The 26,135-nt window shown below is 33.6% G+C and overlaps 1 protein-coding gene across 1 annotated transcript; it reads left to right on the forward strand.

Moving 5' to 3' along the window:
• The first annotated feature begins 17,670 nt into the window (after window positions 1-17,670).
• LOC140181212 (uncharacterized) lies at window positions 17,671-22,365 on the forward strand. The gene is made up of 3 exons (XM_072224732.1): window positions 17,671-19,182; window positions 19,288-19,447; window positions 20,312-22,365. Exons 1-3 carry the CDS (start codon window positions 17,671-17,673, stop codon window positions 22,363-22,365), a joined length of 3,726 nt encoding a protein of 1,241 aa, XP_072080833.1.
• Window positions 22,366-26,135: the final 3,770 nt, after the last annotated feature.

Genomic DNA, 26,135 nt, shown 5'->3' on the forward strand with positions numbered 1-26,135 from the left:
TCTTCCAAACACAGACAACTCTCTATATATTAATATTTAAATTAAATTGTAAATTTCATATATATCTACATAATCAATTAAATTCAAATAAAAAGTGAGAAAAACGTCTTAATAACTTTTAATGTATTAACTTCAAATTATTTTCATTAACTGTATTTTATTTTGACATAATAGGAATGGGATATATACTGTGTAGTCCTCATTTATTTGCCACATGAAACATACTTGTTGCATGCATCCCTTCCATCTGCTGAAATTGGAATTAATATTATAATAATAATAAGGCATCTCAATTCAGTGTTATGTAATTGTTTGCGTAGATGAGATGATGAACTCGATTCATGTCAATGTTCAAGTGTTTCGGTATTTTAGATGTTTTAGTATAGTTTTAGTTAATTGAAATAAATAACACACTTGAAACACTAAAACATTTGAAATATTTCCTTATACATAGAAAAATGATTGGTGTACGAGTGTTCATTCAAAGGGAAGTCGTGGTGGATTCTCTGCAACACACAAATTAAAGCAAGTAAAGCATGCATACTACTATTTCCAGGAGTTGACAATTCAGTTCTGTATTCATGGTTTGTAAATATTAACAGTAATAGTAAGGGCCACCGGATCAGAGTAGATAGAGAGCCATGCATGATTATACAGTAGTAGTCTTCAACTCTTTTATATACCAATAATGATCATCTTATTATTATATCTTGAGGCGTGTTAATTAGCAATGTCGTCTTGCATTGTATGTTTCAGGAACATCATGTTGCTTGTCGGGTCAACTAAGCCTGCACATGAAAATCGTTTGCAATTACAATTCAATTGAAGAAAACACACACCCACACACACACATATATATATATACAGAGATAGTAGCGTATATTACAAAGTACACAAATGTTAACACTAATTTATAATAAACATAAGACCAATGATATTAATAAATAAAAAATGATGAAAAGGCAGTTTTTTTTTAATTTTTTATTAATTATTTTTAATATAAAATATATACAAAGATACTGCATATCAATAATATATAATAAATAACGATGAAATGGGGATTGAGATATGACTAGTCCTTTTGTTCATAATACATGCACAGTTTCATTATATATCTTTATCTTTTTCAATGCTGTTACTAGCTTGATAGAAACATGTTTCTAACCTGTTTTGACGATGATGGATGCATGATATATAATTATATATACTGTATACTGAACACTTTCTTGTTCAGGTTCTACCTAACAAACTTAACACTACTTTCTCCTTCGTTAACAACTGGATGGTGAGCTTCAATTCGTTCTATGTTCACATTATCATATATAGTATCAAATAATATAACACATAAAGTAGCACCCAACATTATGGCCTATATAATTAAGTTAGACAATAATAATGTCAACTTATTATTAATTTCCAATATATATGCCCTATTAGGGCTCTGGCAATTCATACTCTACCCGCGGATACCTATTCCGGTCTAACCCATTCGGGTAGGGTAGAGTACGGTCCGAGTATACCTGCGAGTAGGGTATGGTACAGATTTAGGGTGTACCCTACTTTACCCTATCCTACCCGCACCTCATATATAACACATATTTTATTAAGATTAGGTATATAGTGAAGGAAGTGAGAATTGAACCTACAACCTCTCTTATGTAATGACTTACAATAAATAAACAACCACTAAAATTAGTTAGTTAATTTAGTAATTTAGAGCATTAGTTTTTTATTTTTTATGTTATTAACATGTATAAAATTCGAAATGATTGAATTTTATATTTACTTTAAAAAATTTGATATTTCTACGGGTAGGGTAGGGTAGGGTAGGATTTAGAATTTTAGGGTGCGAGTAGGGTTAGGGTTGAGAGATTCTCAACCCATGGATAGAGTATGACAGAGTTTTAATAAAATTTTCAACCTGCGAGTTGGGTTAGGATAGGGTCCAAACCCTACCCTACTCTACCCTACCCATTGCCACCTATGTCCTACACCTATACTTTTTCAAAAAATGGATAAGGACATAGAGATAGAGAGAGAAGAGATGGATTATTATTGCCAACTAGGCACAAGCTCGCACCTTCATAATGCATCACACACAAAAACATAGGCATGAATGAAAAGTGCGATTTGTGGGGTATATAGAGAACTTTTGATGGATTTTGATTTCTTTAGGACATTGTGTCTTGTTCTTCTCAATCCCTAATTTCATTTCTTAAATGTCATTAGTTATTATCAACTAGAGTTCTACTTCAAATTCAATTCCTCTGCAATTAATACATTCTTTTAACGTGACATTCAAACTTAATTTTCAAGTCCATATTGTCTTTTGATCCGCTTGGCTTATATCTATCACTTAATTAATTTACATCACTATATCCTCACTTTGGCTTCTAAATCAAATAATGACATGTAAACATTTTTCAAATTAAATACCTTTTTAAGTTTTAAAATACTCTTTTTACTCTTCAAAAAAAAAAAGAAAAATTATTAGTTACGTTGTAAATAATATAAGAAAGACGATAGGAGCTATTACAATGAATTGGATCTTATCTTGTTTGTCATTACTGCATACACATACACACATGACACAGCCGTACAATAAAGTATATAGAAAATATACGAAACATTATGATATATAAAATTAATATCTGTTGACAGTTACAGAATAAGAAAAAGGGAGCTACTCAAATGAAGATGCAAAAAACATCTTTTTATGAAGATGCTTTGTATAAAAGTGTGATTTATTGATTTGGCCACACTTCAAATAAAAACAACACTTTTATAACATATCAAAATCTAACCCTACATTCCATTATCTAAGGGTCAAAAAGAAAAATCATCACATGAAGACAATTATAATATCTTCATGGGAGTACCCACCTAAGAAAAATATCTAAGAGACAGAGTAGAGTTGTAAAGTTAGATGCAAGAGAAGGAGAGATATGATGAGTCATGAGCATGTTCCTGGAATTTTGTTTAAAAGCTTGAGACTTTTGTGTATCGTGTTTCCTTCTTCATGTAAGTGAGAGGGACTCGTTATTATTATATCAAACGGATCATCCACAAAATGAAATCAAATTACTTATTAGAAATATCATCTTTTTCTCCAAGGGACCCACAAATAATGCCTTAATGGCTAGGGCTCTAGGCTCTTCACTGCATCTCAGTTACTCCCATTTCTATAATTATGTATCTCATCATATCATTTACTCATTATTAGTTTTACATTGATTTATGAGTTCTTAACTTCTTATCAAATGAAATATATATTTAGAAAAAAACTCATAAATGTACGAGTAAAGCGGTAAATAAATTTTTGAAGTATTAGTTTTTTTAAAAAATATTAATAAAATTTTTTGAGATAATAAATATGGACAAATCAGTTTAAATTAAAATTTTTTACTCTAATTATAGTGACTAATTTAACAGTAGTGTATTTATATCTATTATTTTAAAATATTTTAATAAAATATTTTTTTTAAAGACTAATCTATCCGAAATATAAATCTTTAAGAATTTATTTATTATTTTACTCTAGATGTATTATCTTAATAGTAATTAAGCTTTTGAGTTAAGATGTATTTGCCATCTAACTTATATTGCCATTATTATTCATTTAATTTGTTGATTTTAATTTCCTGAATTTTGGACCGGCTAATTGCTTTAATCTCCAAATGCAACACAAATGGCAACCGCGAGGACGAGTACATTAAATTTGAAGTATAATAATTGTGACAAGAATTGGACCTTTAATTTGGATAAGTAATATTTATAATTTTAGATGAGAAGTGTTAAGAAATCAGTAGAATTTGTGATGTTTAGTTATCAATTAGTCATCATCAATATTTTTAACGGTGTGAGATGACATCTAATGATATAAGATTAATCATTTTTTTATGGTTAAGTACTGACGAGATTTTAACAAAAGTGTTGGCCCATAAACTTTCTCATTCTAAATTTTGTTTATAATAACTTCTAAATAGAGTTGGTCCAATAATTTAATATTTTTATCCTAATAGCTTAGTATTTTTAACTAACACATTTAAATATTGTTGGTTAGTTACTGATAAATAGAGTTGATTATAAGATAAGATTTAAATTCCAATCTTATTTTATCCGTAATTTAAATTTTTTCTAAAATTCAACTCAACTTTACTTGAATGTTAAAAATTTTTTAATCTTAACTTTATCTGCACCTTTAAATTCCAATGGTGTAAAAAGAATAACATTAAATCTTAAGAATAAAAATGTCTGAAAATTCTTTGACTTTGTTTATGCCCTTATGTTATGGCTCTTATACAGTAAAAAAAAAAAGAGGCAGGCTAAAATTTCATTCAAACTAACGTAACAGGTTTCAAATGTTGCACCATCTTTCACTTTTTTGGGGATCCGGAGTCTTTCAAGAAAAGGTTCCATCCTTCAATCCCGTGATTAGGTTTAACTGGTCGAACTATCTGAAGTAGAGAAGGGAAGAAGAGAAAAAAAAAAAAGGGACTTGAATGGACAAAGCCTTCAACTTTCATTCCACTTCGATCTCTACCGTCAAAATTTCTTTCTACCTTTGAACGGGGGCTCTCGATATAATATAGAACACCTATGTTATTTGTTGTAGGGTTCAACTTTTTATTCACAATAAGAGGACTCACTAGAATTGTCTCCATTAATTCTGAGTTAGACATTACTTTATAAGATACTTTAATGTAGTAGCACATTTTTATTATGTACTTTTATGAGAGTTGTTTTTTTCTTTATTTGAGTATTTCACTATTGGGTGGGCAAAATTTTTGGTCCATTTTTTGATCACTTTTTTTAAGGGTAAATCTGACCCTCTCTTCTGTTGTGAAATAAAAGATATATATAATAGAGATGTACAAATAGAAGACTCTAGTATTAAAATAATTAGCCCAATAATAATTTATATATATATATAATAATATTATATGTTGTAATGTGTATATATATACAAAGATAGAAAGAAGTATTAAAAATAAAGAGAGAGAGAATCGCATCTGTTTATTGTTGCAATCTCAATATAATAAAGATGGTTAATATTGCTATTAATATTATATGTAAAGAGTAATAGAAAATAGAATTTAAAATACTTATAAAATAAAAGAAGAAAAAGAATTGTAGTAGAAATATAAGGAGAAGAGTATTTGATTGTAACATAAAGAGAGGAGTGATTTTTATTATTTGCTTGTGTTTCTCTCGGAGGCAAAGGCCTCTATTTATACATGTACGAGGGGGATCAATTTCAACATTCATTAATTATTATTCCTTCTTTGAGAATGTGAGTACTGCATGGGAATGGGCATCCACGTCCCATTCTTATCTCAACACTCCCCCTTGGATGCCCATTTAGGATTATTGCCTCATTAAAACCTTACTAAAGGAAAACCCTGTGGGAAAAACCTTAGTGAAGGAAAAAGAGTACAATATCCCTTGTGATGGGGACTGCCTCATTAAAAACCTTGTCAAGAAAAACCCAATGGGAAAAAACCTGACCAAGGGAAAAAGAGTACAGTCTCCCCCTCTTGCCGACATCATTTAAAGTCTCGAAATCGGCGCATTCCAATCTCATGTACCAATCTTTCAAAGGAGGATTTTGGAAGTGACTTTGTAAATAAATCTGCCAGATTGTCACTTGAGCGGATCTGTTGCACATCAATTGTCCCTTGATTTTGAAGATCATGAGTGAAGAAGAATTTGGGAGAAATATACTTTGTTCTATCGCCTTTGATGTATCCGCCTTTAAGTTGAGCAATACATGCTGCATTATCTTCAAACAGGATAGTTGGAGCTATCTTATGATCAATCAGTCCACATGATGACAGAATATATTGAATCAGACTCCTCAGCCAAAAACACTCGCGACTAGCTTCATGAATCGCCAGTATTTCAGCATGATTAGAGGAGGTTGCTGCTATTGTCTGTTTCGTGGACCTCCATGATATAGCTGTACCACCATATGTGAATAGGTATCCTGTTTGAGACCTCCCTTTATGTGGATCAGACAGGTATCCGGCATCTGCATAGCCAACTAGTTGTGACTTGGATCCATAGGGATAAAACAATCCCATATCAACCGTTCCATGAAGATATCGAAAAATTTGTTTGATTCCACTCCAATGTCTTCTGGTTGGAGAGGAACTATACCTTGCTAGTAAATTCACCGCGAATGATATGTCAGGTCGCGTATTATTAGCAAGATACATTAGCGCTCCAATGGCACTAAGATATGGTACTTCAGGACCAAGGAAATCTTCATTTTCTTCTTTAGGACGGAATTGATCATTTTTCACATCTAAAGATCTTACAATCATTGGGGTACTTAATGGATGTGACTTATCCATGTAAAATCTTTTCAAGATCTTTTCTGTGTATGTTGTTTGATGAATAAAGATCCCACTTTTTATATGCTCGATCTGTAGGCCGAGACAAAACTTAGTCTTTCCAAGATCTTTCATCTCAAACTCTTCTTTTAGAATTTTTATAATTGTTGGAATCTCTTCAGGAGTCCCAATGATATTTAAATCATCAACGTACACAGCAATTATAATGAACCCAGATGTAGTTTTTTTTATGAAAACACATGGACAGATATCATCATTCTTGAATCCGTTTTTGGCCAGATACTCAGTAAGACGATTATACCACATTCGTCCAGATTGCTTTAGACCATATAAAGATCTTTGCAATTTGACTGAGTATAACCCTTGCAAATATTCATTGGATGGTTTGGATATCTTTAGTCCTTCAGGGACTTTCATATAGATATCCCGATCTAATGAGCCGTACAAATAGGCTGTTACCACATCCATTAAATGCATATGCAGTTTATGATATGCAGATAAACTGACCAAATAACGCAATGTTATCGCATCCACTACAGGGGAATACGTTTCTTCATAATCTATACCGGGCCTTTGTGAAAAACCTTGTGCCACAAGTCGGGCTTTGTAGCGCACAACTTCATTTTTCTCATTTCGTTTTCTCACAAATACCCATTTGTATCCAACAGGTTTTACATCTGCAGGTGTACGGACTACAGGTCCAAAGACTTCACGTTTTGCAAGTGAGTCTAATTCAGCCTTCATGGCTGCTTCCCATTTTGGCCAATCATTTCTTTGTCGACATTCTTCGACTGATCTTGGCTCAAGATCCTTACTTTCATGCATGATATCTAATGCCACATTATATGCAAATATTTCATTGACAATTGTCTTATTTCGGTCCCATTTCTCTCCTGTAAAGACATAATTTATCGAGATCTCGTCATTTTCACAATTTTCAGGTACCTGAACGTCTTCTGGCGTTATATCAGAATTTTGGACAACTGCGGGTGTCTCTACTATGTCTTTTTCAACAGGAATAGTATTTACCTCTTTTCTCTTTCGAGGATTTCTATCTTTAGAACCGACAGGCCTGCCACGCTTCTGGCGTGTATTTGCTTCAGTGGCTATTTTTCCTACTGGGACATCAATTCGAATTGGGACATTTTCCGCCCTGCCACGCTTCTGGCGTGAATTCGCTTCAGTAGCTACTTGTCCTACTGGGACATCAATTCGAATTGGGGCATTTTCCGCTGGTATATAAGATTTGGTTATCCTCTTTGTATCGGAAAATGCATCAGGCAATTCATTTGCTATTCTTTGCAAATGTACAATCTTTTGAACTTCTAGTTCACATTGCGCTGATCGAGGATCTAAATGCATCAACGATGATGCATTCCAATTAAGTTCCTTTTCAGGAAACTTATTCTCTCCCCCTAATGTTGGAAATTTTGATTCATCAAAATGACAATCGGCAAACCGGGCTTTAAACACATCACCAGTTTGTATCTCAAGATACCTCACTATAGAGGGAGAATCATATCCAACATATATCCCCATTTTTCTTTGGGGTCCCATTTTGGTGCGATTAGGTGGTGCAATGGGAACATATATCGCACACCCAAATATTCTTAAATGGGAAACATTTGGCTGCTGGCCAAAAGCTAATTGTATAGGAGAGAATTGATGATAACTCGTTGGCCTCAAACGAATAAGTGATGCGGCATGTAAAATAGCATGCCCCCAAACCGAGGTTGGGAGATTTGTTCTCATAAGCAAGGGTCTAGCAATTAATTGGAGGCGCTTAATAAGTGATTCTGCTAACCCATTTTGTGTGTGAACATAAGCTACTGGATGTTCAACACTTATTCCATTAGCCATACAATAAGCATCAAAAGCTTGGGAAGTAAATTCACCAGCATTATCAAAACGAATTGCTTTAATTGGATTTTCTGGAAATTGTGCTTTTAATCGAATAATTTGAGCCAGTAATCTCGCAAACGCCAGGTTGCGAGAAGATAATAAGCACACATGTGACCATCTCGAAGATGCGTCTATCAGGACCATAAAATATCTAAAAGATCCACATGGTGGATGAATAGGTCCACATATATCACCTTGAATCCTTTCTAGGAATTCAGGGGACTCAAATCCAATCTTTACTGGTGATGGCCTTAAAATTAATTTCCCTTGAGAACATGCAGCACAACAAAATTCACTAGATTTAAGAATCTTCTGGTTCTTTAGTGAATGTCCATGAGAGTTTTCAATAATTCTTCTCATCATGGTTGTTCCCGGATGACCCAATCGGTCGTGCCAAGTTATGAACTCATTTGAGTTAGTAAACTTCTGGTTTACAGTGGCATGTGATTCAATTGCACTAATCTTGGTATAATACAACCCAGATGAAAGTGAGGGTAATTTTTCTAATATAACTTTCTTATTTGAATCATGAGTTGTTATACATAAATACTCATGATTTCCCTCATTCATCGTCTCAACATGATATCCATTTCGGCGAATATCTTTGAAACTCAACAAGTTTCTCAGAGACTTGGTAGATAATAGTGCATTATTTATTATAAATTTTGTTCCTCCAGGAAACAAAATTATAGCTCTTCCGGAGCCTTCTATCACATTGCCTGAGCCAATAATAGTGTTAACATATTCCTCTTTTGGCACAAGATGGGTAAAATATATATCACTTTTGAGAATAGTGTGCGAACTTGCACTATCTGCAAGGCATACATCTTCATTACATATCCTTGCCATTCTCTTCAAAAACAAATAATAATAAAATGAGTAGTATGCACAGTTAAATTGAATACTTGATCAGAGTTATTTTCTAAGAAACACTGTACATAAAATAATGTCATATACTAAAATTTTATTTTAAAATTTGACACAATTAATAATTTCAAAATTCATAAATATTAATATTTCATTATTTATGTACATCACATTTGAAACTTAAATACATAGAAAATAAAACTTTAACAATAAATTTTTTACATTATTTATTTACATAGATACTTCACAATTTCACATATTAAACTATTCCATCATTGATCAAATGGCCAATATTTCCTTCAGGGTCCTCAAAGAAATCAGATACATCATAATGAGTGATGGAGTTCTCAGCATCATTTGAAACAAAATTTGTTTCCTTTCCTTTGTCGTTCTTTTTCAAAGATGCCTGGTAAAGATCGACTAGGTGCCTTGGGGTACGACAGGTACGTGACCAATGACCCTTTCCACCACAGCGGAAACACTTCTCCTCGGTTGATTTATTCTGCCCGATATTCTTTTCTTTGTCCCACTTCTGGTGAGATCCTCTCTTTTGAACATAATTCTTTTTCCTTTCATAATTTTTCTTGTTATTAAAAGCTTGCCATTTACCTCTTCTGGGGTAATGATTTGCCGCATTTACTTCAGGAAATGGGGCGGCACCAGCTGGGCGCGCTTCATGATTTTTCAATAACAACTCATTGTTGCGTTCGGCAACAAGAAGGCAAGAAATTAACTCAGAATATTTCTTAAACCCTTTCTCTCGATACTGCTGCTGCAGGAGCACATTCGAGGCATGGAAGGTTGAGAAAGTTTTCTCCAACATATCATGATCAGTTATTTTTTCCCCACACAATTTCATTCGTGAGGTGATCCGAAACATTGCAAAATTATATTCATTTATAGATTTAAAATCTTGTAAACGCAAATGCGTCCATTCATACCGGGCTTGAGGAAGTATCACCGTTTTCTGATGATTGTACCTTTCTTCAAGGTCTTTCCAAAGATCTGCAGGATCTTTTAATGTAAGATATTCATTTTTCAATCCTTCGTCAAGATGACGACGGAGAAAAATCATGGCTTTGGCTTTATCCTTCTGGGATGCATTATTTTCAGCCTTAATGGTATCTCCAAGATCCATTGAATCAAGATGGATTTCAGCATCTAGTATCCATGATAAATAATTGTTTCCAGATATGTCAAGAGCATTGAATTCAAGATGAGAGAGTTTTGACATAATGAAAATTTGTTACCTGAGTCTTCCTAAAAATTTGATCAGAGTCTCGTGCTGATAACGTGTTGTAAAATAAAAGATATATATAATAGAGATGTACAAATAGAAGACTCTAGTATTAAAATAATTAGCCCAATAATAATTTATATATATATAATAATATTATATGTTGTAATGTGTATATATATACAAAGATAGAAAGAAGTATTAAAAATAAAGAGAGAGAGAATCGCATCTGTTTATTGTTGCAATCTCAATATAATAAAGATGGTTAATATTGCTATTAATATTATATGTAAAGAGTAATAGAAAATAGAATTTAAAATACTTATAAAATAAAAGAAGAAAAAGAATTGTAGTAGAAATATAAGAAGAAGAGTATTTGATTGTAACATAAAAAGAGAAGTGATTTTTATTATTTGCTTGTGTTTCTCTCGGAGGCAAAGGCCTCTATTTATACATGTACGAGGGGAATCAATTTCAATATTTATTAATTATTATTCCTTCTTTGAGAATGTGAGTACTGCATGGGAATGGGCATCCACGTCCCATTCTTATCTCAATTCTTCTATGCATTTATTAGGGATTTTGGGTATATTACGTCGCATTTCAGATTATTTAGATCCTTAAGCTGAATGGAATGTCCTTAATAGTTTTGGTTCTTATATATTTGTAGTTGGAATTTGTGGTTTTTTCGTGGTCGTAACAATCACTTTAACAAATTAAAATTTAATCACACTGGAATGACTAATATAAAGTCCTCCAATTTCTACGCCTAATCTTATCTGATCCTATCCATATAATAGATCAATTTTTTTTCAATCAAATACAATATTTAATTATTTTGTATTTTATAAATATATCAATAAAATAAAAAATATAAAATTTAGTTCATATTAAAATTAAAAGTAACAAAATCACAATAAAATATGTGGTAAAATTACAAAAGAAAAAAGATGTATGTAGATTCGATCTCCATTAATTTTATTATATATAATAATTTTTAACTACATATTATAATATATTAGGGATGTGAATTGAACAGGATTAAGTATTATTCTGGTTCAACTCATTTCGATATCAACCTGATTCGTTATGGGTCAAGTTGTAATTAATCCTATTTGAATGAGTTTGATCACATTAAATAACTGATGATAGAGTTAGTATTGTCAGCCTTATTGATAAAAAATAGGGTAAAGTATATTTTTTGTCTTTAAAATTTGATAAAAATTTCAAAAATACTCCTAAGTTTTATTTTGTTTCAATTTTGTTCCAAAAATTTTCGATTTGCATCAAATATACCCCTAACGACTATTTTTTCAAAAAATTTAAGATCGATTTAACAACAATTTCATAAGAACAACCCCTCAACACAAGCAAATCAAGCATAATTTTCATGTATTATTATTAGATTGGTCTTAAATTTTTTGAAAATTTAGTTATTGGGGGTATATTTGATGCAAATCGAAAACTTTTGGAACAAAATTAAAACAAAATAAAATTTACGGATATTTTTAAAAATTTTGTCAAATTTCAGGGACAAAAAGTATATTTTACCCTAAAAAATAATAAGTTGTCTCATATATATATATATGTGTGTGTATTTTTTTTTTTTTTGGTTTTCTAAATCATGCTCGGTCTATTATATTGTTAGTTAGGAATGAGATAAAATAATAATGAAATTAAAGAAAAGAAGATGGGAAATCTGTTTCTTGAAAGGTAAAAACTCAGGTAAAATCGACTTTACGTGAAGTTGATACCTGAGAGCCGTTAGATAAAAATTTAGTCAAATTAGTCAACTCATTTAACCACTCTCAGGTATCAACTTTACGTGAAGTCGACTGCACTTTTTCCACCTTCTTGAAAAGTATATTGTGGCATGGTTTTGGTATTTGGAGAAGTGGAAGGTGAGCATATACGATTTATTTTTTGAATAACGGAGAGTAAAGTTGTACAGAAGAGAACATGGCAACATGGGCAGTTTGTACCTAAAGTCATACATCCCCGTGAGCCATATATACTCAAATTAAATGCCTCAACTGGTAGGTTGCACAGAGCAAATGGTCTCAGCCTCACTGATAAATGTGCCCCAATCATTTTTTTATTATTTTTTTTCCGGCAGTCAACAGTGTCCCCAAAATGGAACCGACAACTGGAATTGAATTTTTTTTTTTAAATGTTAGCCAATTACATAAATATTTCACATATTTAAAACATTTGTGGTAATATAATATATCACATGCAAACAATTTAGCTAAAGATTTGTCTTAGGAGTACTAAACCCTTAACCCTAGATTTTGAAATGTTCTAAGAAGATGAGCTATAGTGTATGTAGGAAAAGGGACGTGTCATATGTATAGGAAAGGTGGTAGACAGTGGAGGCACATGCAATGGTCTCCCTAATTTAACTCTATTTCAACCATCGATCTCTCTCTGTTTTCTCAAATAAATATCCATGTAGCTACCCTCCAAATTATATCTTATCTTAAAACTGCCATATACCACATGCACCATCTTTCACTCTATATATATATATACAATCACACAAACTGCACTTTTATACAGTACTACTTGAATTGAGAGCTACTACTTCATTCTACTCTTTATCATAATCATAATGGCCAAGTTAAGTGCTAGAAGCATGAAGAAGAGTGCTACTAGTAACAGTTTCAGGTTTGTGGTGGAGAAACTAATTCATAAGAGTTTGTTAATGGGGAGCAACAACAAGAAGTCATCATCTTGTAATGATTGTGTGCCTGAGGATGTGAAAGAAGGACATTTTGCAGTGATTGCTGAGGGTGGTGGTGATGATGAGGAAGCTCCAAAGAGGTTGGTGATGCCACTGAGTTGTTTGAGAAACCCAGCATTCTTGAGGCTATTGGAGCAGGCTGAAGAGGAGTATGGCTTTGACCATGAAGGTGCACTCACCATTCCTTGCACCCCTTCTCAACTTCAAAGGATACTACTTCTTGAACAGCAACAAACTACCAACAACAACAACAACCACCTCTTCAACTTCTCAACTAATCACCTCCAATTCATCATCTCATAATAAATCCCATCCATATATATAAAATTATAAATATATGAATAATGTTACTATAATATAAAACAACATGTGTACTACTTACTCTCTCTGTTACTAGCTACTACTTCAATCTAATTTTGGTTATTATAATATTAACTTAGCTTCTTTAAAATGTTTCTTAGCTTTCTTTCTTAGCTTGCACCTTTTAATTTGTTGTATTCATATATATGTATATCAATTTTGACTTTTTGCCGTATGATTCTGAGTCTCCTTTTAAATTTTAACTTGAAAATTAACTGCTACTCATTTTTAAGATCATATATCATCATCATACTGTACACATCTTCATTAGCTCATCATCAGTTCATAATGTTTTGCACTCAACAAATTTGATCTGCATATTTTGAGTTCTATGCATAATTCAGTTTTGTTTTAGTCCTGTATTTCTTTCAACAATCATGGTTTTTTTTTTTATGTTTAACCATTAATCAGGTATTTATATAGAATATATATTAAAAATATATAAAATAACATATGTAAAATCTACACAAATACATAATAATAACCAATTTAGTAGTTAATTTATTGTATTTCTTCTGATAAATGTTATTTACATTTTTACTACATCATCTAAGATATGTTAAATAACAGAAACACTTAATTGTACATTTCAGAACAGACAAAATGCCTCTTCCCCAAGTAATTCCTCTTCCTCAGTAATAGGCAGCAGCAACTCCTTCTCAGTGTTGTTAAATTCCTCGTTAATTATATTCTTCTCCCATTTTTCTTGCTACTTATTATCTTTCTTACATAAACCCTTCTTTAATTTGATTTGGGTTAATTATAAGAAAGAAAGAAAAAATTAATGTAGTTTTTGATGTATATTTATAGAGTAATGTTAAATAATTAATTTTTTTAACCAATATTAACTACTTTTTATAAAAATTATTTTATTTATTTTAAATTTTAAATTATAAGTAATAATTATTAATTTTGCATCCTAAATTATAAATCATAAATTCTAAAGTTAATTTGTTAACTAACTAAAAATTGATTCTCTATATTTTTTCGTATCTATACAAAAAATTTCAAATCGTATCTATAAAAAAATTTAAAAATAAGGGACGTGGTATACAAATAACACAACTTTAATTAACGAAAGAGTTTAATTAGGGAACAAACTTTTTCATTTAATATCAACTAACTTTTTGAAAGTAATTTTTTATTTAAAATTATAAATCCTAAATTTTATATAATAAATTCTAAATCTAAATCTAAATCTTAAATCTTAATTCTAATCCTAAATCTTCTAAAAATAAACTTTAAAAAAATAATGATAAAAAATAGATTAATACTGATTAATTAAAAATTAATTTCCTATACTTATAATATTAATAAAATATGTTATTTGATTCACTTTTTTTGCACACTTAAATTCAATTGAAGGGTAAATTTTCTTCTAAGTTTTAAGAATATATAATGAGGAAAATATAATAAATTTATCTTTTTTATATTTTAAAAAATATATACACTCTATATATATAAAGGTACATACAAGAAGATCACATGACATTTCTCTAATTAATTGAACAAGAAACATAATAGAAAAATAAGTATATTATTATTTAATTTAATCATATGATGTATTAAAAAAAATGCTGCAGCATGGAAATGATATGAAGTGGGAAAAAAAAAGTATGAAGATGATTTGCTGGTGTTGCTCAATTCCATTGTTCGATTTTAAGATTTGCTGGCGTTCCTCCTGTTAGAAAGGTAAGAGAGAGCGGTAGAGAAAGAATTTATGTATATTTAAGTTGTTTAAAATGATACAATATATGAAAATATTTATAGATGATAAAAAAATTAAAATAATAAAGACGTAATATCCTATAATAAATATTTAGATATACTAAATAATATTAATTAATCTAATTGATCTTAATTATACTTTAACATTATCCCTCAAATTTAAGTAACAACTTGAGTTTGAAATTTATTTATAGCTTACTAAGCCTCACCAGAGAGGAGCTTATTGGTTGGGAGGCGCCAAATTGAAATTGGACCAAACTGAATGTGGATGGGTCGGGTAACCAACCTGACAGTAAAGGCACTTGTGGAGGTCTCATTAGGGATTGGACGGGTCGCACTATTACCGGCTTCTCGATGAACATTAGAGTTTGTACCATTACCATGGCTGAGATTTGGGGCATGTATATTGGGGTTAAACTAGCATCTGAGTTGGGGATTAGGACGTTGGTGGTGGAATCAGACTCAAAGTGCGCTATAACGCTGACTCAGAAGATGTCACCGGAGATCCATGGTAACTCCTCCCTCATTCGTTCTATCAAGGAGCTTTTGGTGAAGATGGAAGATGTTAAAGTTAGACACATCTACAGAGAGGCGAATTTCTGTGATGATACTCTTGCTAAACTCGGACAGGAACATGAACTAGGAATTAAATTTTGGGAACAACCACCTCCATATTTGTTCCATCATCTTCTTGCTGATGCATGCGGGATGAAGTTCAGCAAAATTGCAGTACAGTAGATTTTCTTTCCTTTGGACCTTGGGTCCCGTTCCTTATAAAAAAATAACGAAATAAAAAAATGCATAAACTGATAAAACGAGTGTAGACGGGACTGTCAGAAGGAAGCGGAGATGAAACTGTCGAAAGGAAAGCGCAGACGGAACTGACGGAAGGAAGCGTAGACAAAACTGCCGGAAGGGAGCGCAAACGGAACTGATGGAAAGGAACACAGACGGAATTGTCGGAAGGGAACGCAGACAGAATTGCCGCAAAAGCGATAAAATGTGAAAAGATGACAAACTATTAGAAGGTGACGAAAAATACATAATTTCTCCATAAGAATAAGTAAGTAGTGAATTCATGAGCTCATCGGTGAGGTGAAAAAGTATTAAAGCATTGACAAAAAAGAAAGAAAAAAATAACACAAAAAAAATATAAAAAAAATACAATAATTTCAATAGAAGAAAAACAACCTATCCTTCTCAAAGATGATACCATGAATCTGATACTATATTAAAAAGATAAAAAGAATAATAAAAAAAATTTATATATATTTAAGTTATTTAAAATAATATAATATAAAAAAATATTTATAAATAAAAAAAATTAAAATAATAAAATATAATATTTTATAATAAATATTTAAATATATTAAATAATACTAATTAATCATAATTATACTTTAACACTTTCATGCATGCACTTTTCTATCTATTCTTGTTCATATAATGCCACATTGCCACACAAATGATTAAAAAGTGCTATATATATAATATCCATATACATATATGATAATTAGGCACAACGTTTTAAGATATCATAGCTACGGTTCTCTTGCATTGTCCCGACTCACTTAAGGTTTTCGAACTTTTTCTCTCTGCCTTTTCTATTCATATAATAAGTATAGGAAAAGTTTTAATTATACTTAAAATATTGATATTTTAGTAATTTTAATCGTTAATTTTAATTAATATATAATATTTTTTTATAATTAAAATTATTTAAATATTAATATTTTAAATAAATTTAAAATTTATCCGTAAACATATATGACCTTCTTTGATGGTAGAACATTTTTTCTCCTCTAAGTATACTTGGCTTTTTGTTATTTAAGCTTTTGAAAAATTTTAAAAGTATTCTTAACAGTTAATTTATTAATTTTTTTTGTTCCTAATCATTTTGTAAGAGTACTCTCTACTACGATTACACATTTCAAGTATATTGCAATTCAAACAAATTTAAAATGTTAATAACAAAATCAAAATAAACTCAACGTTAATAATATTTTAAAATTTTTAAAAAATTTTAAAGAACAAAAATTATCTTTTATCTTTTTCTTTTCTTGGTCAAGACAGAGTGAATATCTTTTTTCATATATAACTATAAAGTTGAGATTTGATAAATGTTTCATTAGAAAATTATTATTTCTTGGTTGTATACATTCTAAAAAAGGGAGTAAAAAAGCTGTAGTGTAATAGAGTTTGTTTTTTGTATAGCTGTCAAGTTGGTTAATTTGTTAGACATAATTATAGCACTATTAGTTAGTAATTTATTTTCCCTTTTGCTATATATATTGTAATTGGTACTCAGTATTTCTGTGTGGTTCTTTTAATCAATCATTCTCTCTTTTCACTTCTTATCAATTCTTCTTCCATTACTTTGAATTTCAATGACCTGAGAGTACATCACCAACCTTCTTCTTTTCTTATAATTATCATTTTTGTAATTCACTTGAATTTTAAGCTTGGTATCATTTTACATGGTATCAGAGCGAGAAGATCCAACTATGGCAGATAATTTAGCTAATCCGAATGCAAGCCCTTCATCAAATTCCGCTGCAGATTTTGAGAATTTCACCGCTTTCATGCGTCAATTCTTTCAGTTCCAAGCACATCTTGGCAGATTTAGTTCCTCTTCTGCAATTTCTGATCCGATTAGCCCTTATTTTCTTCATCCAGGAGAAAGTCCTGGTTTGGCCCTAATTCCACTTAAGTTGACACCTCAAAATTATTATCAGTGGTCGCACGATATGTGGAGAGCACTCAGATCGAAGAACAAGGTGAAATTCCTCGATGGATCCATTCTAAAACCAGGTGAAGGTGATCCTAATTTTGAAGCATGGGATAGGTGTAACAATTTTCTCCTCTCCTGGATCAACCTCTCTCTCAGCCCTGAAATCGCTAAGAGCGTGATGTGGATTAGCTCAGCTCCAGACTTGTGGAATGATTTAAAACGTCGTTACTCACAGGGAGATGTCTTTCGAGTTGGTGCGTTAAAAGAAGAATTTTATGCACTCAAACAAGGTGATCTTACTGTTACCTCTTACTTTGCTATGTTGAAAGCTATTTGGGAAGAATTAGAAAATTTACGTGCTATTCCTAGTTGTGTTGCTTGTGTTAATGGATGTTCATGTGGATTACAAATTGTTCGAGACTATGCTTCTGAGGAATATGTTGTCAAATTCTTAAAAGGATTGAATGAGCAATATTCAAATGTTAAATCACAAATCATGTTAATGAAGCCGTTACCTGAAATCAACACAGTACTATCTATGTTAACCCAACAAGAGCAAGAATTGAATTGTGACCTGTCAAATAGCAACATAGTGACTAACTCTTTAGAGGTGCAAACCTCAACTGGAGGCGGTTCATTTTCTGGAGGCGGTTCAATTTGTGGTGGTTCATTTTCTGGAAGAGGCAGAGGCCGTGGACGAAATTCCGGCAGAGGAGGAAATCAAAAATTTTATAGTCGAGGCTACACTTCAAAGTTTTGTAGCTACTGTAATCGAATTGGTCATTTAGCAGAGACATGCTATAAGAAAAATGGCTTTCCTACTCACCAAAAGCAGCGAGTGGCCAATCAACTTAGCACTGACGAGATAGTTGAGAATTCTGGTGCTGAGATTGCTGATTCTAACCAGGATAAAAGGAGCGATGATACAGTACTTGTGTTGACTCCAGATCAGAAGGAAACCTTACTAGTACTCCTTCAACAACCACGCATGCCAACTTCAAATAGTGTAAACCACATTACTTCTTCGGCCACCCTTACTCAACCAAAAGGTAGGCATTGCTTGAGTGTATCATCAAATTTTACTAAAACTTCTTGGATACTTGACAGTGGAGCTACTAATCATGCATCCTATATTCAAGAGTCTTTCAAAACTTTTCATTATATGAGACCAGTTTTAGTAAATCTACCTGATGGTTCTACCACTACAACAAATATTTGTGGCACTGTGCAACTCTCTAAACATTTGATTCTTACCAATGTTTTATTCATACCTCACTTTAAATATAATTTGATTTCAGTGTCTAAACTCACAAAGTCATTACATTGTGAATTAAAATTTACTGATTCTTTTTGTGAGATACAGGTACTCCCATCATTGAAGATGATTGGGCAAGCTAAAGTCATTGGTGATCTTTATGTGATGGATGCTCAACCTTGGAAACTAACTACACCAGAAGTTAACACACATTCTGTAAATGTCACAGTGCAGCAAGATTTAGGAACTCTATGGCATGCTAGACTAGGTCATTTACCATCCAAAAGAATGTCAATCATGAAAAATACATTTCCATTTATTGAATGCATTTCATCATCTCATGTTTGTGATTCTTGCCACTTGGCTAGACAAAAGAAATTGTCTTTTCCCATTAGTAATACACAATCAGAAAATATTTTTGATTTGTTACATATAGATATTTGGGGACCACTCTCACTTTTATCTACTGCTGGCCATAAATATTTTCTTACAATTGTAGAAGATAAAACGAGGTTTACTTGGATTTATTGCATGAAACTAAAATCCGAAACTAGAGTGTTAGTAGAAAATTTTGTTCAAATGGTGCAAACTCAATTTCATAAAGTTGTGAAACAAATTAGAACAGATAATGGGATGGAATTTAAAATGAACTCCTTCTATAACTCAAAAGGAATATTACATCAAACATCTTGTGTTGAAACTCCTCAACAAAATGGAATTGTTGAGAGGAAGCATCAACATATACTGAATATTGCAAGAGCACTTTTGTTTCATTCTAATGTGCCAAAATGTTTTTGGCACTATGCTATGCAACATTCAGTACATTTAATAAATAGACTACCAAGCACCTTCTTGAATCATCAAACGCCTTATGAGGCACTTTTCAAGAATAAACCAGATTTGACTCATCTCAAGGTGTTTGGTTGTCTTGTTTTTGCTACCACTTTGAGTACTAATAGAAGAAAATTAGATCCTAGAGCTAGAAAATGTGTTTTTCTTGGTTATCAATCAGGAACAAAAGGGTCCATTTTATTTGATTTAAAATCCAAAGAAATTTTTATATCAAGAAACACTGAATTTTATGAACACTATTTTCCATTCAAACAAATACCAAGCACTGATTTTTCTATAGATCAGCCTTCAATTGAATCATCCAATTTTGACCCTTTTGCATTCTTTTATAATAACTCTGCACATACTTCTTCATATGAGCATACTCATGGCATAATTGCACCTCACACCATACATACTACACCTGATTCATCTGCCACTTCTACATCACCCATGGCATCTCTTCATGATATAACAGATTCTGCATCACCCGCCACCTTAGAATCAGCATCTGCATTGGCACCATTGGAACATTCATCCATTCATATTGAGTCACAATCTGCTGCACCAGTTTTGAGAAGGTCTGAACGAGAAAGAAAAACACCCTCTTATCTTAAAGATTTTCATTGTTTCCATATTTCATCACATAGAGATCCAATCAATGCGGCCCAATTACCTTCAACATGTAAGTATCCCCTTTCTCACCATTTGTCATATTCATTGTTCACTCCCAAGCACCAGGCCTTCACTTTTGCTCTCATAAATAACCCGGACCCCAAACACTATTCTGAGGCTGTTATGCATGATTGTTGGAGGAAGGCTATTGAGGCAGAACTCACTGCTCTTGAGCAAAACAAAACCTGGATCATCACTTCTCTTCCTCCTGGAAAGAATGCAGTTGGTTGTAAGTGGATTTTTCGCACAAAATTCAACCCAGATGGCACTATCGAGAGGCATAAGGCACGTCTTGTTGCCCAAGGTTTCACTCAAATTCCTGGAGTTGATTACATTGACACCTTTAGTCCCGTTGTGAAAATGAGCACTGTGCGTGTTCTTCTTACCGTTGCAGCAGCAAAGAATTGGCATCTTCATCAACTTGATGTGAATACAGCTTTTCTCCATGGAGACCTACATGAGGACGTTTATATGAAACTTCCAAAGGGGTTGCAGTGTTCCGATCCAAACTTAGTCTGCAAGTTGACAAAATCTTTGTACGGTTTGAAACAAGCTAGTCGCCAATGGAACATCAAGTTGTCTGCTGCACTTGCTGATCTGGGGTTTACTCCATCTGAAAATGATCACTCGCTTTTTACCAAATCCACAGGTACAAGTTTCACAGCTATTCTTGTTTATGTTGATGATCTTGTGTTAGCTGGAGATGATTTGAGTGAAATTCAAGCTGTCAAAATGTTTTTGGATGATAAGTTCAAAATTAAAGACCTTGGCCTTCTTAAGTTCTTTATTGGGATGGAGGTAGCACGAAGCAATGCTGGTATTGCACTGTATCAAAGAAAGTATGCATTGGATTTGATCACAGACTGCGGTTTGCTTGGTGCAAAACCAGCATCTACTCCTATGGAGTACACTACTTCTCTGTCTAAGGCTTCAGGCTCCCCTCTTCCTGATGCAACCATCTATCGTAGATTGGTGGGCAGACTTCTGTACCTTACTAACACAAGACCAGATCTCAGCTACTCTGTTGGATGCCTATCTCAGTTCATGGATTCACCAACTGATGCCCACTTGAAGGCTGCCTATAGGATCATCCGGTATCTAAAACAATCACCAGCAACTGGCTTATTTTTCTCTGTCAACAATTCTTTCACACTATCTGGTTACACTGATTCTGATTGGGGGGCTTGTAAAGACACCCGAAAATCCATCAGTGGTTATTGTTTCTTCCTTGACCAAACTCTTATTTCTTGGAAGAGTAAGAAGCAGGCTACAGTTTCAAGGTCGTCCTCAGAAGCAGAATATCGCGCCCTTGCTAATGGCACTTGTGAACTCGCCCTTGCTAATGGCACTTGTGAACTCGTTTGGTTACTCAAACTACTAAAAGAATTCAACATTCTTCCTCCTCTTCCGGTTGATATCTTCTGTGATAATAAATCTGCTATCTATATTGCTTCAAATCCTGTCTTTCATGAAAGAACCAAGCATGTTGAGGTTGATTGTCATGTGGCTCGAAACAAGTTCAAAGAAGGGGTTTCTAATCTTAGGCACGTTGTCTCCAGTGAACAACCGGCTGATCTATTCACTAAATCCCTTCCTCCAGGACCATTCTCTCATTTGCTTTCCAAGCTGGGATTACTTGATTTGCACAAACCACATAATACCAGCTTGCGGGGGATGTAACATAATAGAGTTTGTTTTTTGTATAGCTGTCAAGTTGGTTAATTTGTTAGACATAATTATAGCACTATTAGTTAGTAATTTATTTTCCCTTTTGCTATATATATTGTAATTGGTACTCAGTATTTCTGTGTGGTTCTTTTAATCAATCATTCTCTCTTTTCACTTCTTATCAATTCTTCTTCCATTACTTTGAATTTCAATGACCTGAGAGTACATCACCAACCTTCTTCTTTTCTTATAATTATCATTTTTGTAATTCACTTGAATTTTAAGCTTGGTATCATTTTACAAGTATACTTAGCTTTTTGTTATTTAAGCTTTTGAAAAGTTTTAAAAGTATTCTTAACAGTTAATTTATTAATTTTTTTTGTTCCTAATCATTTTGTAAGAGTACTCTCTACTACGATTACACATTTCAAGTATATTGCAATTCAAACAAATTTAAAATGTTAATAACAAAATCAAAATAAACTAAACGTTAATAATATTTTAAAATTTTTAAAAAATTTTAAAGAACAAAAATTATCTTTTATCTTTTTCTTTTCTTGGTCAAGACAGAGTGAATATCTTTTTTCATATATAACTATAAAGTTGAGATTTGATAAATGTTTCATTAGAAAATTATTATTTCTTGGTTGTATACAGGGTTAATAGTCAATTTCGTCCCTGAAAGTGTCCTCGATCTCCATTTTCGTCCCCGAATGTCAAAATTAATCAAAAACATCCTCGAAAGATACCCGTGTTGATCACGTTCGTCCTTCCGTCTTCTGGGTTGATGAGATGGCAAACGGCCGCTTACGTGGCACGTTAACTGCCAAGCTGGCAGTGAAGCAGGATGACGTCGTTTTGGTTGATGGAGGCAGTGGCATTGAAACGTCGCCGTATTGTGTTTTGAACAGGTTTTGAAACGTTGCGATGGCTTACCCCTGTCTCATATCAACCATCGCTCTGTCTTTCGCTCCAAAACTTGTCGTCTCCCACAAGGCATGCCCTAAGTGTGGAACCGAATCTCTGTATCACCCTGACAAGGATCGTTAGTGCTGCTAGACGAATACAGTGGAAAGGCTTTGGCCGTTGAATGCGGAGTGGGTGTTATACTGGAGCAGCATTGCTAGTAAAAGAAGGCATTGAGACATTGAGAGGTAAGGATTGAACTCATAATATCATTTCTTACTTATTCTGTGATGTGGTGTCTTGTTAATATGGTGGTGTTACTGTTCGTCTGGTTTAGGGTTTATTAGTGTTGTTTTAGCATTTTCGTATATGAGATTGTGTTACTTTGTATGGCTCTGTGACAGTAGTCAGTGATGTTTGAATTTAGTGATGGTTCTGTTGCATGTTATTTTTTTTGGGTGAAAGGTTGATTGGTACCAACTGGGTGTAGTAGGTGGTGATTGATACAGAGCAATTGTTGCTGGTCATATTTGTTTATGTTGTTTTCGTGTTTGTTTGTTATTGTAGATGGAGGGTCCTCCCATGACGTTTGTTTTTCACCATGGTGGGTTGTTTCGGACGGGTGAGGATGGTGACATGGTTTACGAACCTGATAACACAGAGGTATTGATGGGTGTTGAGGGAGACACACTTGATGTGTTTTTCGTGAGGGGTTACTATAAGGAGCTGGGATACATTGAGGCTGGCAATTGTTGGTGGAAAGTTCCTGGAGTTCCAATTCCATCTGGGTTGAAGAAGTTGGAGACAGATGCTGACTTGATTGCAATGTGCAAGGATTGTAGGAGGAACCACCACTTGATCAACCTATACTTTGAGGACTGCATCTCACAGCCCTGTGTAGTGGACAACAGAGGGGAAGGTCTACCTCTCCTGGAAGCAGGAACTAGTAAGAAGAAGAAGTTCAGTTCCCAGGCCAAGATGCAGCACTCCCAACCTGTGAAAACTCCCACAATGAACCACCCTCAGCCAAAGAAACCAAGCTATGAGCCCACTAAGGCAGCCTCACAGCCCAGTAGGCCTAAAGCTCAGCCCAGTAAGCCCAATCCTCAGCCCAGGAAGCCATCCTCACAGCCCAGTAAGCCCAATCAGCCTTTTTCTCAGCCCACCAAACCAACACATGAAGCCTCAAAGACCACCTGTCAGCCCGTAAAGACTCCCTTGCAGTCAACAAAACTCCACCCTCAACAAACCAAAAGCAACAGTCAGAGGAAGAAAGTCCCACATCATTCCAAAACATCCTCTCAACCAGCCAAAACGCCAGAAAGTAATAAGAAGAAAGGAAATACCAGTGCATGCAGAGTAACAAGATCCGGAAGAACTGTAAGAGAAGGTCCCATCCAGGATGAAGATTCTGACTCTCATGACTCGTATGAGAGTACTGAAGATGAGTTGTACAAGCCTCCAAAGGTTGTAGGAGACAGTTTATACAGCAGTGAAAGTGATAGTGATAGTGGAAAAGGCTCACAAAGAAAGCAAAAGCAAGCTGAAGCAAAGGAGAAGCATAGGCCTCCTAAGTCTAGACTAGCAGATAAAGAAATTGACACTGATGACTCAAGTTATGAGGGTTTCGAAGATGAAGAAAGCTCTGAATCTGGTAAGCTCTTAATCTGGATTGCTATTGTTTTAATATTTCATTTGGCCAAATTTTAATGTCTTTTATGTTATGATTTGGTAGATGCAGACGAAGATGATGATGATCTTGAAAGTTTCTCAGATCCTGACTCATGGCATTCAGAGGATTCAGGGAAGGAGTTAGACTCTGATGAGGAGACCCCTCCTGTTTATCCCCAGTACAATGCAAAAACCAAATTTGGAAACCTGAAGTTTGAGGTTAGTATGACTTTCAAATCAAAAGCTGAATTTATACAAGCCACTAGGGATTACACTATCCAGTGGGGCAGAAATATATTATTTACCAAGAATGATAGAGTTAGGGTTAGAGCTGTTTGTAAGTCAGATGATTGTCCCTGGGTGGTTTATTGTGCTTGTAACAGTAAAGATTTGTCTTGGCAAATTAAAACGCTTGTTGATAATCACACCTGTCCTAGAAAGAGGAAAAATAGGGCTGCAACCCAAACCTGGACACTTAGCAAGCTAGTACCCAAGCTTAGAAAGCACCCAACTATGAAGCATCGAGAGGTGTATGATTGGTTTGTCCGAAAGTGTAACGTGTACCTCAATAGCACATGCATCACCAGGGCACTAAAAGCTGCTAGGAAAATTGAAGAGGGTGATGAGATAGCCCAGTATGGTTTGGTGTGGGATTATGCAAACGAGTTACTTACTAGCAATCCAGGATCCAGAGTGCAAGTTGGTGTGATCCCAATGCCTGAGAGTCCTCCACTATTTGATCGGTTCTATGTGTGTCTTGATGCTTGCAAAAGGGGGTTTAAGGCAGGTTGTAGACCTCTAATTGGATTAGATGGCGCCTTTCTTAAGACACTACACGGAGGACAAATTCTGACAGCTTGCGGACAAGATGCTAACAATCACATCTTTGTGATTGCATATGCAATTGTCAGTGTGGAAAATAAGGATAATTGGCAATGGTTTCTTGAACTGCTTCACAGTGATCTAGGTGACTATAGAGAGCACAAATGGTGCTTCATCTCAGATATGCAGAAGGTAATAATTTCTGTAAGGACTAATTTGATTTACTTATTATTCTTTGAAGGACTAGTTTGATTTAATGAATTCAAAGTTGAGGACTGAGATGATTTAATATCTTTTCGTGTTTGGTCTTTTGGTGCAGGGTTTAATCCCTGCTGTTCAGGAAGTTTTCCCACGAGTTCACCACCGCTTCTGCGTCTGGCATT

The sequence above is a fragment of the Arachis hypogaea genome, chromosome 18 (assembly GCF_003086295.3).
Source record: "Arachis hypogaea cultivar Tifrunner chromosome 18, arahy.Tifrunner.gnm2.J5K5, whole genome shotgun sequence".
Taxonomy (NCBI): Eukaryota; Viridiplantae; Streptophyta; class Magnoliopsida; order Fabales; family Fabaceae; genus Arachis; species Arachis hypogaea.